We start from the raw sequence: 17,120 nt of genomic DNA on the forward strand, positions 1-17,120 counted from the left end.
TCTGGGGCTCTATTTACTGGTTATAGATCCATGATCCGTCCAATACTCGAGTACGCTTGTCAAGCGTGGAATCCTCACCAAGCATATCTCATTGAAAAACTTGAATGCGTGCAAAGGAACGTTACAAGATGGATCATTGATAAAGACACTCCGTATGAAGACCGACTGAAATCCTTGAAACTAGCGACACTAGTTCAGCGCAGAGAGTTTCTTAGTTTGGTTCAGCTTTTTAAGTTCATTAAAGGACACTCTTCTGTAAACACTAATAATTACATATCCTTCAGTAACAGGCAATCAAGAAAAAGTCATCAGTTTAAACTATATAAACCATTTAGCCGTACAGACATCTTTAAGTACTCTTTTTGGCACAGACATATCGACACATGGAACAGTTTACCGTCATCAGTAGTTGAACTTGACTCAATTAATGCTTTTAAGAAAGCTCTTAAATCAACATTTTTTAACTAGGCCTATGACTAAAAATTAAATTATTCTATGTATTATACATTATTTAGTTATAATCTTAAACAAAATAGTTATCTTAGATATGTCTTCTTTATTTAGATTTTATATTTATATAGATATATGCCTGTATGTAAAATGTGTCAGTATGTATATGTATATTGCATAGTATTAAATTTTTATATCTGGGGTATAGTTTACAATGAGGATTAAGTTCCTCCCTTCTATAACCCTTTTTTAATAATAATATGTTATATGTTATTATTTAAATAAAGTTGTTATATATATATATTAAAACATATCGCTGAAAAGTACTAAGACCAAACAATGAAATTGCACCCGTAATTTAATTCTCAGATGTTTGACGGGTTCTCACTTGACAGTATTGTCAAAATCAAATTACCGCGTCAGACTTAATGTAAACATTAACATCGCTGACTCAATCTCATTTTATTCCAATTTCGAGAAAGGCCATTACTTCGTTCTTAGGGTAAAACAACACATCTTCGACAAAGCGCGATTTTCTAATAATTAATGTAAACCCTACGATAGTTAAGTGAAGAGAGAATAATGGAAACTTAATTGCTCACGCCGTTCGCTATCATTTGAAAACTTTCTAAGCAAAATATAATCCGTGAGATAGCTTCTCTTCCCTTAATACCACGACTTAATTAAAGATTCCAAACGATAGGACAAGAAACAACTTAAAGAATACGAACACTTAGAAATGTTATTCGAGCGATGAACCGGCGCGAGAATTTAAGGCTACGAATGCCAAAGTCATTGTTTTACCGAAACGTGATTTGAAATATAAACTGAAGCTATTATCAAACGACGATTGGTGAAAGAAGATTTGAATTTTTCTAGGCCTTAGCGTAAGAGAAAAAACCCAGATAGGACACGACTTACCTCCACTTCTCTTCAGCGTCCTTTCTAATTTCTTACACGATTTTCTTGACTCGCTTTACGCTTTTCACCTCTTCCTTTCTTTGGTCGCTCTGTCTCTATAATTTCTTTCCAGTCTATTTCCACTCAAAACCCACGAACTTGAATTATAACAATTTCCTCCGTTTGAAAAAACTTTAGTTGTGCCGGTATCGTTGCTTTGCGAGTTGATTAAAAATTGCAAAATACTAAGAATTTCTGTTCAACCACGACCTCACCAGTTCGATTTCCCGCTTAAAACGCGGGCTGCAAACTATTTGCTTATGCGGCTTCACATTTACTGACACACGTGAAGCACTCGTGTAATGTCTAACCTTGTACTCACTATACGCTGCACTAAAGCTCGGTACACGAGTATGTGCACTTCATTGTTATTTGTAGGTGTCTCCTGGCGCACACTAAAGTGGTATCGAAGATACGCACGCTATCGCGCCTGCGCATCCCCTTTTCCCTTACCCTTCCATTGCGTGAAGGCTAGAATGGTGCCTGCAATACAGTTGGCCGCGCATGCTAAAAGTAACACCTTGTACGGTCGGTCGTAATATAGTAGTAAGTCCACATTTCTTCGGCGGGGTGAGGTGCTCCTACTTCCCATAATTATGGGGTTACGCTGCACGCTGCAAAATGGTAACGAGATCGTTAACCACATTAAAAAAAAAAGATCTTTTTTTTATTTTGAATCAATAACTGGCTGGCGACGAATTGGCTTCACTTAGTCTTAGAATCGTAGTTTAACTTTGAAAGTTACAAAAGTAATGTTAAACCATGTTAAGAAAAACCAAATAAAGCTCCATTTACCCCATACTTGTCACCAGATTGCAAAATTATCAGCCTTATAGCCGAGCAGTCGTTTTTAATGCATAAATGTAACATAGAATACAACTCATGTTATCCAATACTAAACTGTCTAACTTAGTCTTAAAGACGCACTTGAACTTTGAAAGTTTCATGATGATAAACTATGTTAAGAAAAACAAAAGAAAAAATTCTATTTTCTTTTTACATGATGGGCTTTTTTTTTTATGCAGTATTTAATTTGGAGCATAAACCTATCATGGAATATACAGCTGTTTCGAGAGAGGTGGTCCGACAAAAAGCGTAAAAATGCACACGACAACCATGAAAGGTATTGAGGGTGGTTTTCAGATCACGGCACCTTGACTTCAGGATGCAAAGGAAATCTGAGAAACGTCATTGTACGGACGAGGTACAGCGAGTTTGATTAACTAATATATTTTCCTTTACTTAATAAAATTCATTAGTTACCGGATACCCAGATTATTTTCAGAGATTGTCGCCTGCAGTTTTGTCCGTTTTTTTCCGATAACCTTTCTCGTAACAGCTATATATCTTGCAATACTTGGCTATTACAATGCCCTTCATTTAATCCTTAAAATATTTATGTGCTATGAGCTAAGCCTTACGATTAGACCATAGAATCGACTAAAACTGATACTGAAGACGTGTCGACCTCACTCTGTTCAATGGGTACCGAAAAGGAATGGTGACGATACTGTATGATTGTGGGATTGCGAAGGAGAGTTACAGCTAGAAGCCAGCGGTTGACCACCCTCTGTGACAGGCGTGGATGGCGGATTTCGCGTTTGAATCCTGTTTTAAAGTACATAAACTATATTACTGAAGTGCATTTGAGAAAATCCAAACTATATGTAGACTCCCTTAAAAACGGAACTCATGCACTGTCCGGTAAGGCTACGATACATTAATTAAGTGACATACCAGTGACTTGCTTTGGCTCCTCAGCGTTGTTTGGCTGCACAGAAATGCTGGAATGCCCTGTGACGGACAGATTTTTAAGTCAGTTTGTTAAACACAGCTATATTTAGTTGTAGAGGTGCGCGCAATCTGATTGGTCGAGGATTGCGTCATATCTCGCCTTAATCACTTCGTTTCCACGGAAGTGATAAATGTGATAGGAAAAAAATTTCAATTGAAAAAAGCACAAAAGATGCTATCATACTGAGTTTGGTGGAATACGGCTTTCAATGGCATTAAATGACACTGTTAAATTTTCTTTCTTATGTACGTAGATATAAGTAATCAACACAGTTGTAACAAAATATGCGAAATGCTTTCTTTGTTTAAATAATTTGCAAAATTATTCGAAAGCACCTGAGCAACTGTACTAAATGTTATTCGCCTCAGGTTCAGTGAACATTGATACGGGAATTATTCAACAGTATTCACTTCGCCTTCGGCGAATAATTGTTAATAAAAGACAGTTCGGGTGAGAAAAATATCGGAATAACAGATAGACAGACAAACAGAGAGGCAGACTGAATAACTGACACGCTGACACATTTACTTATTGCTTATTGACTGACGGACTGACTGACTGAGTGACGGACGGACTGATGGACTGACTGACTGACTGACTGATTGACTGACGAATTGATTCACTTGGTTACTGACCGAGCGACTGATTGTCTGATTAACCAATCCTTCTCGAGTTGATACTATCAATGTGTTCTTCTGAGATCAGAAGAATTTAATTTCTTAAAAGTTGCTTACGTTTCTCCTCCGAAGTTGTCCCCTTGTTGCTTTCAATGAGCAATTGGCAGAACATTAACACAACAGGATGTCTGTGGGCTACCAACACATGAAGAAATCCAAGATACGCAACAAAACCTGTTCGTTAAGTTGAAGGGGAAAATGGGCGTTAGATGGGGATTTAACTGAAGTCTGCGTTGCCGTTGAGGTCCTTTTAGTTGAAGCATGGCTAAAGTATCTTTACCAATCATAATTCATCACTGGGGTTGAGAAGGGGAAAGAGGATTTTGCAAGTGATCGCATGGCTTTCAGTGGGGGAGGAAGGGGAATCAGTCGTCTCTTACAGAGTTGAAAGGGGGGAACTATAGCAAATTGACTGCCAATAAGGATTAAAGGGGGAATTCATTAGAATACTACGGAGTCTTATTGAGGGTCGGGTAGATTATATTGTGACACAACCAAAATCCTCCGATCCCCTTCCCCCAGGCCAAAAATTATTAACAGTCCCTTATGCTGTGTTCCATTTTTATTCAAATGCTTTGTTAATTTGAGAAAATCAAACGCAGCAAGAAACAAAGTCTGAGAAGCAACAAGCAGTTACCCAATGTTTCAACTTTTTGGCAGAGATACCGCCGTTTGGCAAGCACTGAATGGCAGATTATAGGTACACGGAGGAATTAACTTTCTAAGCATGCGTTTTTTCGGAGAGCTTACCTTTGTCCCAGCTCTGAAATCCTGGCATTAAAACAGTTCGGTCGAGACGCGAGATGAAGAAAAGTCCGAGAATCGTAGCTTTAGCTATGCGAAGAAGACCTGACAGGAATCCAACAATGGCGTTGAGGAACACAAACGCATACGACATGATAGAGAACAGTCGTCTAAAAAATGATTCCAAAACGAGAACAAAATAGAAAAAAGTGAAACAGAAATAACTAATAGCTGTTTATAGTAAGAGGAACAATGTTGAGTAGAAAACGTGGCCTATTTTCAAGAAGGTAAACATAAAGAAGAGCGTCTAAGTGGGGTTAACCATTAGCGGTTACGTGGCGGAAAAATTAGCTGTTTGGCGTAAAAAAATGTTTTCTACCTACGATCTGTCGTTTCGAAAGTTTTCAAGTAAATGTTGCTCGATAAAGGCCAAGACCGTCAAGAAACCTGGAGGCAGCCCCATGTGCTGATTCCCGATAAGCCTCTTAAAAGCAGAATGACCTTCTTCAGAGAAGAGGAGAGGTAAATTATTCAGGTGATTTTCTATAGAGCTGCAGCATTCTTATTGGTAGCACATTATGAGAAACTCCGCACAAACAAATTTTTGTGCCAAAATCTCGTGCCTTTGGCAAGACTAGCAGCATTTGCTTTAGTTGCAGATGGCAGATGAGACGAACAGCCATATTCTCTATAAAGTGTCAAAGCCACTATCTTGGACAAATTGTGTTGGAAAATTCGCATACACAGCTAATGTTACATAGTGCAAGAATGCAAGCTTTTGTGACATAAATTGATTCATTTAACGTGAAGGAGGTGAAGAGGATTAAGACTCAGAATGGCACACCCACCCTAAACGCCAATGTAATCTCTAACTAACACATAGACGCCATGTTAACTCGCTTCTGGTCAGTAGCTCACAGCTGACTTTGCAGTGCAGGCGTCTCATTAAGGCGAGCTAACGTTATAAGCTCGCGATCGTTCATCCGACCGGCCATTTTGATTTGGAGCTAGAGTGAACGTCACTCCTTATTTTTGACCGTCGACCGCCCCCTTAGTACAAATTTCTTTCTCTCCCCAGCCTTCTGCTGCTATTAAAAAAAAAAGTTGGCGGCCAAGAAAATACTGAGCACTCGCTCGATAAAATTGCCGAGTGGTTCAGCGATTTTCTTACCATAAATTGACGTCTTTTGTGATCTATAACTGAACACAGCCACGTTAACAATCAATGATAAAGCAACGAAAATGTGTTTATCATGACGTCATCTATGTGTCAAGAACCAGTCAAAGTACGTGCGCAGCTCAGCTTATCACGTTATTAGAAACAGAAACTGTTTTTTTTTAAGTTACCTGTTGTCAATCACGACTGAGAAATTTGGGTATTCTCTGTCACGAAAGACATATCGAGATAGGAACATGCGCTGGAACACTCCTAATATGACAGCCAGCACTATCGATGGTCTGGAAAAAAAAACAGCAAACAGCTAAACAAACAAAAACGATTTAAATACCTGAGGGAAAATGTAAACAACATATATGACAACCTATTCACATTATCAATCTACTTACACAAGTCCCTTTGCAATTGATAAAATCGAATCGCGTATTATCTTGAAATGAATTGGTAAGCTTAGAATGAGAGAAAGAAGGAAGCCCAAATTTGACAACACAACAAAACCTGCAAAGAGAAACAAGCGAAAAATTGAAAAAACAATACTAGAGATCTGAATATCTCACAATTTGCATACTGATTAGAAACTGCTTTGCACTCTACGAAGCCTTGTTTTAACACAAGAGGTGTTTAGAACATACGTGAAAGTTATGCAAACCCTCAACTTATTCCAACTCTTAATTATCTTAGGCAAGGTAAAAACGAAAAGAAACCTCTTTTGCGTTAATAAAGGATCGCGCCAGATCTGTTACTCTGGATGTTCCTGTGAAATTAATAATAAAAATGGATAATTGGAACTACAGCTTTTGCATTGCTTTTAATGCTTTTAAGTTTGAGGAACACCATACATACCGATCACGGAATAGGCGATTTGGTATCCGGTATAACTCAAACTTCTCCCCTTCAAGACAAAATATTCAGTAGTGAGAAAAAATGTACGTGACCTCCTTTAAATCATGATCGTGACCATGACGATGAACGCAGCTGTAACTGTGATGACCGTGACCGTAAGCCTGAACGCGAACGTGAAGGTGAAGGTGAAGGTGAAGGTGAAGGTGAAGGTGAAGGTGAAGGTGAAGGTGAAGGTGAAGGTAAAGGTGAAGGTGAAGGTGAACTTGACGCGTTTTGACTGTTGTCGTCAGTTACATTCAACCATCTTTAGGCTATTCATGGAGCAAATTCTCAATTTTCTGGAAAAGGCTGAAAGCTTTCCAACCTTTCAAATCATCTTGCCCTTCATGTAAGGTAATGTTTCAACAGATATCGGTGTAGGCAAGTGTTAGTCATTTCCTCTTTAATTTTTATAGGAGTATTGAAAGCAAATTTATCGCCATACCACAAAAGAGGCCGGTGAGAGGCAAACATTTTGCATTAGACGTCTATCTCCACGGTAAAGCTGGAGCACGTGGTCCCTTGGAGAAAGAATTACAATAGACGTTGTAACAATCTTTCAGTCCGAATTCAAAAGAAAGCCTTAAAACGAGTAAGCGTTGTGTTGCAGGAAAAGACTTACACAGCAAGAGTAATACCATCTCACGAGCCAACATTGAGCCCGAGTCAAGCTCGAGTAACGAGTCAAGTTCGAGTCAAGGAGCTATAGATCAATGCAGAATTAACCCTCACAAACGGCCGTCAAAAAGCTTAAAACTAGGTGCTCTTGTATCCCTCACATCATTTTGACACAGAAATCAAAAAAAAAAAAGAGAAAAAAATCTAAAAGCTAAAAGAAGGGAGTAATTTAAATTGACTCGAACTCAACTCGTGACTCGAACCCGAAATATTTTAACTCGCATTGGGAAGAAGGGACGTGTCATTATTGATCACCCGGTGGCGGTGGGGAGGGGAGGAGGGAGAGAAAGGGGGGTGGTCAGAGGGTTTTCTTTTCCACAAACACGTATTGAGGTCGTTCTCAATAAAATATATGAGTTACCTTAGCTTTAGAGCTTTAACCATAAAGAATTACGAATTTTGAAAGAAATACTGACAAGCGATCGAGATCGGACAGTGTCTTAATAGAAATTTAGCAGTGGACATTCCATGTGGTGACTCTCCTTGTTCACTGTTTCCACGAGGAAAATCAGAGGACCCGGAGGGAAAAAACCTTCAAAGCATTTAACACCGGATCCGGTAAAAGAACCCGGGTCGAAGCGGAGGGAGACGGGCGCTTTCACTCAGTACTGTGCCATCCCTGATCCCTCACAAAACTCAAGTGTCCTGTTGAACAGTAATGCTCCACACGAACACGTCTAGGAAACTAGTCATAGATACCTGTGGCACTTCATGAAATGAAGTGTTGTTATGACATAAATCAGAGCTGCGAAAATGTACGATCCGTAAAGACAACCTAAAATCAATATAAGAAATATATAAATCTAGCCAACAAAAGATAGAAAACAGACCTAAACCGTTCCAAACAAGCAACTGGGTAATAAAACAGCGGAATAGGGAACAGCGCATTTCTAAACAGTGCGATTAAAGCGGCGGTGGAGCAAAAACAACCAGAGGAATTTGGTTGGTTCACGTAACGATCCCGAGCCAAACCTTCCTCGATTTTACTCGTCTGTAACTATTGCGTCGTTTACAATCGTTTCATTAACTGAGCGCCTAGAACAGGCTAAAATAACCCGTAATACTGGAGCTGACCTTCTCGATACGACGTCGGAATGGAATTCTCCTCACTATATGGAAAGAGATCTCTATGTGCACGATAAAGGCTTTTTGCATGAGCGACCTTCTCTCGCTGAAGTTTCAAGTTTATAATCATCTCAGCACGATTTAGAACGATTTAACCTCTGCAATATAGCAAAATTTTCTGAGGAGATCTTCGACTCCTTACGTGGTCTTTTTTTGTGGGGTGTTCTAATAGTAATGTTCACAGGAGTAACAGTTTCTAAGAAATGGCGCAGAAATTACAGCCTATCAGAGTGCAGTTATCCTATTTGACATATGACAATGAACAATAGTAATATGACTAATTTTTATGAAGCAGTTTCCGTGGATCATAATATGTTGAGTCGTTTTCGGAAAAGTTTTGATTAATTGACTGATGGACTTAGCGACGAAAAAACTGATCAAATATATTAAATTTCACATGGCAACCAGGTGGGCAATCAGACGTGGTTTGATGCTACTCTAACTTAAAGATTTAATGAATGTAACCCAGAGGGGTCTATGAATTGTGGGCTCTATCAATTCCTAGGGTCTATGAACTTCTCGCTTACATTCATTAAATCTTTAAACCAGAGTAGCATCAAACCATATCAGACTGATGAAAGATTGTCCGCCTCACATGGTCAAGTCCATCAAGGCTTTGACCTTGAAAGATTTTAGGAACCAGGTAAATTATCATATTTTACTGCTAATACATCACCTCTCAGAGTATGAAAACTCAAATCGAAACCCCTAAATGCGCCCATAATTTCTTCAAACCCTGAGAGCAAAAGCACTAATACCTAAATACAACAAAGAGAAATAAAATATATAGGAATCATTTTATGGCAAAAATTTGTTATAGATAATATGTAATTAATATACACACGCGTGTCTGTTATAAAACTTGAATCCTTGCCAAAGACAAATCAAAATGCAGAGAATAAATAACTCCAATTCCATATCGATAGACAAGGCATCTTCTGATACACTGAGTACTTACTTCAAAGACAACTATCCCGACGAGAAACACTGTTGATATCAACTGAGTGGAGAACTTGAAATCTGAAATCATACAAGTTGTCCATGTCATGAGTCCAATCTCTAAGTCTATAAGCTCGTTATTAAAAAAAAATATTGAAATAAATAAACAAAATGATAAATGAATCAGGGCCTATATACGATTGAAAATCATGAAGTAAAAACCAATAGATCGACCGAAAATACAAACGTTAATTGTTTATGTTATAATGGAATACCATACACACCTTGTCTTGGTGTATAAAAAAAGTAGAAGACCTTCCAATACCACTCTGTCTTGTCCGGGTATCTAAAAATTTCCGAAGACGACACTGCTGGCAATAACAATAACTCTTATTCTGATCTATAGCTCACCATGACTAGAAGGAAAAGAACGAGGACGGGGACTTGGAGGATAAGGGCAAGAGCTAAGGCTAAAGTCGGGTCAGGTCAGGTCAAGTGCAACGACAAAGACACTAGAACAAGGACAAACCAAGGAGTAGGAGAAGGACTTGGACAAGGACATGGACAAAACGAGGATGAGGACGAGGAGGAGGACGAGGATAAGGACAAGGACATGGACAAAGACAAAGACAAAGATAAAGACAAAGACAAAGACAAAGACAAAGACAAAGACAAAGACAAAGACAAGGACAAGGACAAGGACAAGGACAAGGACAAGGACAAGGACAAAGACAAAGACAAGGACAAGGACAAGGACAAGGACAAGGACAAAGACAAAGACAAGGACAAGGACAAGGACTAGGACAAGGACAAAACAAGGAGAAGGAGAAAGAAAAGTACAATGACAAGGAGAATTAGAAATACAAGGACAATAACAAAAACAAGGACAAGGACAAGGACAAAGACAAAGACAAGGACAAGGACTAGGACATGGACAAAACAAGGAGAAGGAGAAAGAAAAGTACAATGACAAGGAGAATTAGAAATACAAGGACAATAACAAAAACAAGGACAGGGACAAGGACAAAGACAAAGACAAAGACAAGGACAAGGACAAAGACAAGGACAAGGACAAGGACAAGGACAAGGACAAAGACAAAGACAAGGACAAGGACAAGGAATGGGACAAGGACAAGGACAAGGACAAAGACAAAGACAAAGACAAGGACAAGGACTAGGACTAGGACATGGACAAAACAAGGAGAAGGAGAAAGACAAGAACAAGGACAAGGACTAGGACAAAGACGAGGATGGGAAAAAAGAGCACAAACAAATATGAGCACAAACACAAAGACAAGGACAAGGACAAGAGCAAGGACAAAGACAAGGACAAAGACAAGGTCAAGGACAAGGACAAAACAAAGAGAAGGACAAGGACTAAGGCAAAACAAATCAAGACAAGGACAATGAAAGATAGTGAAATTTAACTGTTTTTAGTCGTACACTAAACAAGAGCTTGTTTAGAGGACCAACTTCTAGAGCTTTAAAAAGATATTTTACATTGGAAGTTTTTGCCCTAAAATGAACTTCACGTGAACAACGTCAGCATCATGAGCCAGTGAGCGGGAGCAGGAGTCCTTTCCCTAGAGAAAAAGATTTGAGGGACGGTTACCAATACATTCAATCCTTTAAATTTGTACCTTCCTGTTGCCATTTTCTCCTGTTTGTTTATAAAGTCTTGAATACTCCCAGATCTCATGATATTTGGTAATTTTCTTTTTTATTTCGATTTTAAAGCGTCATTGAAACCTTGCTCCACACCCTCCTTTGAATTTTATGATGTTATTATTGCCTCGCCGTGCTAAACTAAACAGGGAATGATCTAAAAACTCCAACCAGTCGAAGACACATGCAAAAATTACACACTTCTGTACTTGCTGTAAAGGGAGGAAAACATACATGTATGAAACTCTAACTTACAGCTGACTCTGTAGAAGATACAGACCACATCTGTCTAACTCGTCGAACAATAAGGAAAGCAAATCGCGCTGTTATAAAGATAAGGCACAGTGTTGTAGGCAGGTTATAAATAAGAACCCTTGTTCCATAGTATCCTGTTTTCTAAAAGGAAAAGAAATACATTAGTAAGTAAAGACATAAAGGCCATAATTTTGTTCCATGACACATTAAAATCTAATTTATAGCCAACTGCAATAATGGCACTCGAAACAACAGCGAAAAAAAATTCCCGGGGAGTGCTCTCTAGCCTTTTCTACATAAAACAAATATATAGCAAAATTTATCCACGTATTATATTAGTATTTTGGATGACTTAACTCTTTCTCTGTAATTCATCCCCTAAGGTTTTAGTCGTTCATAAAAACATAGCAAGCAGCTTTATCTGCGTGATCATAAAGAAACACAAGTACTTCATGCTTGTTGATGCATTCCAAAACTAATACCTTATACGCAACGTGGCAACGTATCTGTGTAGCAAGTTGGAAAGAAAACCTGAAAGAAACCATGAAAATCAATTAGTTGCCTATCATCTGGCCTATATAGTGCGCACAAGTCCTACGTAATTCCTAAAAAGCTACCATGGTAAAAATCTTTATGTACGCACAGCCGTGCATCCATAACATGACGTTTGCAGTTTCACTTCGGCTAAAAGTTCCCGTCGATCGAGGTTAGCCGCGAGCTTTCAAAACTTTCAAGATTTCTTCCGTTTTATCGCAATAGACATGGACCTTTTCCAGCTCAAGATGAAAAGAAAATATACTAAACAAACTCGCGTCGCATTACAATGGGCATGTAGCTCTTTCAAGCGACGAAATTAGTGTTCTAGTTGACGATACTTCATTCCTACACGCGATGCGAGTTATGGCCGAAAACAAAACTGAGTTTCCTCACCTCAGCTAAGGCTTTGTGGCGTTAGGCACTCTTCATTAGAATGGTAAATATTATTTTGAAGTGTTGATATGTTCCAAAACAACTCAAGCGCGTAAATCTATCGCGCGGGTCTTGTTAATCCAAGAAATTTGTAATTTTTTCGTACGTTTTTCGAACGGTTCATATTATTTTTCGGTGCTGACATTTACTAAAACTATTTTCGAATAGAAGATTTTGATTTTCAAACCATACGATAAAAAAAATCAAAACTTTTACTCGAGAAGGTAGACTTGGTTTCGGCTGCGCCTCGAGCAACCCTAACGCATCTCCCGTGCTCTGTAAACTTCCAGCGTGCACTTATAGTTCGATATATGTACGCTAAGCATAGTACTCAGCGTGTTTAATGTAAAGAAACCTGCATCAACTTCGAGGAGTTCCGATTTTTTTTAGCCCCAAACCCAAAATGAACGTTCATATCCCATGCAATCGCAGGTTTTCAACTCACTGATGTAATTGAGAACTAATGTCAAAAGCGTTTTTGAAGTTTCAAGTAAAACACCCAGCATTAAAAAAAAAAAAAATTGAGATGACCGGAATTTCTACACCGTCCTACCGATGTAGATGAAATCTGACGTCATTAACTAGTGTAAAAAATCTCATAATATAAGACAATACTCATATACACACCTCAACACACCATAAAGAAAGCCAAGGATAGAACCAACGAACTTGTATTCAGTTGTGAGGCAGACAAAATATGGATAGAATAGTATTGTACAAAGGAGGACGGCCAACAAAACGTCAATAACTGAGTAAATAGAAAGAAAGAAATGCTCGAAGTTTTAATCAAGGATTCTTGGACCTCAAATACTTCTTCAATTACCATAAAGGAACTCTTTTAATTCTAGGTTTTTGCAATTACTTTGTCGTTTCTCTAAAATACTTTTGGTTCAGTCTCCTAGCTTTGGTTGTCTCCTTGCAGAGGTTGTTTTTGTATGGGTGTGTTCTTGTCTACTTGTTTCGTTTTTGCTATCAATTTCTAATCAATTCATGTTTGGCTAGCTTGTTTAAATTTTGGTTTTGTTTGTTTTCTAAGCCTTATTTTGCCTCTATATAATGATTTCGTTTTGAAGTTTGGGATGTTATTACAGGTTTAAATGAAACATTTAGTAATATGGCCATGCGCTTGTTGTGATGATAGTGTTGTACTTTGGAGACCACAAGGGTTTAGCTTCTTATTACAGAGCAATTTAATGGAACCTGCATTAGACATTCATCGTGCATTATGCGCATGACAGAGAGATTTCTGAAGGTATATGCTTTACATGTGTTACTGTACTTTTTATTTCAAAGCTTTTCCTGGGAAAGGCTCCGTAATGATTCTTACTGTCATCACCGCTAAGAAATTCGATCATAATACCGTTAGAGTTACCTACTTTTTACCCAGGGAGATTCAGATGGGACAATCGAGATACCGCCTTTTCCAACTATTGCCATGGTCATAACAGTGCTACCTGTGGCTCCAAACGTAACAGCAATAGTCCACCTGTTACTGAGACCACCAAGAAAATTCATCGGTCTAAAGAAGAATGATACAGATATGTTGTCACTATGGAAAATTGTACTGCTGCTTGATCAGAAGCCACATAACCAGCAACTTGCTGATAAATTGCACCACTACCCTTTTTTTGTTTTTTTTAAAATCCTGGTTGGTGTTACACTAGCCTGCAGACCAAGCATAATTTTGGCGACAGGACCAGAGTGGAAGTTAGTCAGTCATCAGTTGAAACAACTTACCGCACCTATGCTTGAAATTTGGAGTCAAACACACTTTTACATGTGATAAACAAGCTTTTGAGACACACTTTCAGTTTTGAACCTTTAGCTTTTGAATGTTAGGGGTAAATTATACATAAATTGTGGCGTCCATAAAGATTTGAATTATTTTGCAAGGTAGACACTTTTCATAATATACGGGATAAATTGTACTGCAAAACGAGACGGGTTACAGTGGAGCAAATCACTAGGGCAGAGGCTTTTATCTTAATAGGTGCACATGCGTGCATGTGTATGGGGGCCAAATCGCTCAAATTCTAGCTTTGCTATGAAATAATTACGAAAAGATCTATTTTCATACACGGACAACATACATCAGTAGTCCTGGGCGCCCATCCCAGAGTTCCAATTTAAGCTTAGTGCGTCGCTTCAGGAATGAAAGAACAAAAATAATAACCAACTGAAAAGAAAAACATAAAGAAACATTAGATGATTCTTTAAAATGAATCTTATCTCAAGGATTATACAAACAACACCAAATGAGTAGAAAAATTAACTTCCCATTGCCTATTGTTCCACCTATTGCCAAAATGTTGCGGCGCTTCACAAACAAGTATCGCACACAAGCTAGCGACCTTTTATTACAAGTCTTATCATTATTACTTTTCAACAGACATAACTTAGAACACTCAGAGCAATGAAATTATTCACATTTCTTCTCTATTCCAACTTTAACCAATTATGGCTCCTTTCCAAGTCCATATCCACTCGATAAAGAGCAAAGAAAAAAGAAATCCCTTATCGCTACCGTTTACGTCGTCGTCATAGTCATCATCATCATCATAATTATTATTATTTCATCATTCTTATTATTATTATCATAATCTTCAACCTACTCATCGTCATAATTGTTATTGTTATCATTATTTCTTTAATGGTTTACCCGACAAAATATTAGAAATTTAACAGAGCACTCACTGCGGGAGCAAGACATCCAAAATTAAATTGTCTTAGCTGGCTGACAGCCTTAACACAGCTACAACAAGAGGAAAGTGAAATTTAGTAGCTCATGCATCCATAACTTTCAGTACGTATCATCTCGCTATGTAAATGTTTACCTTTCTACATATATCCAGAACTGAATAATCAAGCGGTTACTAACTGAATTCTTTTCAATAGGAGCAATGAACCGATGAATGGCAATGGCAATCAAGAGCGAGTGGAGTCCAATTTGGTCTGTAATCATGCAACCGTGAATCGGTGGTGCGGTTTTTTTGATCAATGGTATTAGATTTCTGACAGAAATGGATGAAAAAAATTCTATTTCACTTTCCATTTCTAAGCATGGCGCATATGAAACAAATGGAAGAAGAAACTCTCAAATTAGTGGGGATATATTTGCAGCTTTAAAACAGTAGTTGGCCTATAAATAAACTAGTCTAAAGAAGCTGTTATCAATATTTGCGTATTATAAACCAAGCATGAAGCAACCAAATTGAAATCTCTAAACATTGCGTTTGTGAGAACAGATCCATTTTATACATTTAATTTCAGCCAGAGACTTTGCCAATAAACTCTTGAATTCATTGGCACCTTTCGATGTTATTTCTTCTCTTTTTCTCTAACCGACTTGAGGAGCTTTGCTTTGAGACACTTCCCGCCATGTCAGTTCACGTGCGGTATCAAGTCTTAGAAACTTTTTCAACGAGATATATGTATTCGATAAACGAGACACATTAACAACTTGTTACAACTTTTTCTATCACTTACTCATTCTCACTTGTCGCATCTGAAGCCATTATGACTGCTTTTCTGAACCCAGTAGGTTTCTGCTTTGCTGAAAACTAAAACTTGTCTAATTTTAGAAGGCTCCCTCCCTAGGGTTTTTTAACCGCGCGAGATCTGGACTCCAACGACACCCAATGTATTTTTAGGCTTTTTACGCCTGAAATAGGCCAACACAACACCCGTGGCGCGTTTGGTCGCTTCGAGAATATTTCAAAAATTAGGAAAACAGGGGAATCATTACGTAAAGGCCACAAAATCTGGTCAACGAAAACTGACTTACAAAGACGTTTGCGAGGAAAAGGAAACACCTACAAAACGGGCTCTAAGGTTATCTCGGGTATGTAACCTACGATGTTAAGGCTATTTGCTTTTTACCGTCCTCGGAAGGTAAACATTATTGTTCTGATCGATCGCGAAGTAAAGGTCTCAAAAGTGGCTCACCAACCCAAAGTGGCCCACCAACAGGCGGCAGCTGAAAATCTACAGGGAACTGGAGTGGTTGATATACAAACTTTTGCACAAGGCCTCAAGGAATGTTTTTTCTGTAAGCGTGGTAAATGTGAATAATTTTTATTTTTACAACAATAATAACCGAGTGACACGCACTGTTTGCCATAGAGCAGCATTATTTCGATGATGCTTGCCAGGATTCCTCGAAATGCAGCTTTATAATAAGAATAAGCATGCCAAATGAGTACTCGTGGTCCTTGATTCGAAAGGCTACGCATGCTCAGTTACCGATCTTGGCGAATTTCTATTCCATTACGTAATGTTTTGCCACAAAGAAAATAGTTATCTTTCAAGCAAAATTTATCGTGTTTCCTTCGGTGAAATTTCGTATGATTTGTTGGACCATTAAGCATATTTGTGTCCTTCCTAGTGCCTGTTAATAAAAAAAATTAATGGGCCCAAATTTGAGATAGAGGAAAAGAGGACAAAGTTGCAAACAGAGGGAAAACTGCCTTTGTAACCCCTATTTTTGGGAGCTTTTAAATGGTCGGCAGGACAATTTTCACTACTTGCGGAAATTTTGAGAGATTTCACCGAAGAAAATTGAAGAAAATCAAAGGCAAAACCCAATTGTCATTGGCGAGCGCCTCCCTTTGTGGAGCCTTGGCTTAATAACTTAAATTATTTTCTTAATATTTACTACAGCAAACGATAGTCCAAACCTTGCTCATTGGCTTTTGATAGCTCTCAATGACATAGAAAAGCGAAAACGTAGAAAATTTTCTGGAAAAACAGTACGCTGGCGCACGCGCCAACGTTGAGCAAAAACCATCCGGAGCCACCTAAAATA

At 38.4% G+C, this 17,120-nt stretch overlaps 1 protein-coding gene across 2 annotated transcripts; it reads right to left on the reverse strand.

The window, feature by feature from the left end:
• Nucleotides 1–2,221: 2,221 nt before the first annotated feature.
• Nucleotides 2,222–15,905, reverse strand: LOC149051890 (stimulated by retinoic acid gene 6 protein-like). Of its 2 annotated transcripts, XM_089200359.1 has the most exons (20): nt 15,803–15,905; nt 15,011–15,068; nt 14,407–14,492; nt 13,693–13,835; nt 12,944–13,064; nt 11,830–11,878; nt 11,348–11,488; nt 10,928–11,010; nt 9,712–9,773; nt 9,447–9,508; nt 9,165–9,246; nt 8,063–8,138; nt 7,131–7,206; nt 6,647–6,695; nt 6,193–6,301; nt 5,974–6,084; nt 4,633–4,796; nt 3,940–4,056; nt 3,148–3,204; nt 2,222–3,018 (listed from the first exon to the last, which is right to left on the reverse strand). In XM_089200359.1, the coding sequence occupies exons 1-20, from the start codon at nt 15,829–15,831 to the stop codon at nt 2,834–2,836; spliced, it is 1,860 nt and encodes a 619-aa protein (XP_089056485.1). In that variant the 5' UTR covers nt 15,832–15,905; the 3' UTR covers nt 2,222–2,833. The 2 variants fall into 2 exon arrangements, with proteins under 2 accessions (XP_089056485.1, XP_089056535.1); XM_089200409.1 differs by lacking the exon at nt 15,011–15,068 and having other exon boundaries at nt 15,803–15,885.
• Between the last annotated feature and the right edge of the window lie 1,215 nt (nt 15,906–17,120).

Source organism: Pocillopora damicornis, chromosome 1 (genome assembly GCF_964200805.1).
Source record: "Pocillopora damicornis chromosome 1, jaPocDami1.2, whole genome shotgun sequence".
NCBI lineage: Eukaryota > Metazoa > Cnidaria > Anthozoa > Scleractinia > Pocilloporidae > Pocillopora > Pocillopora damicornis.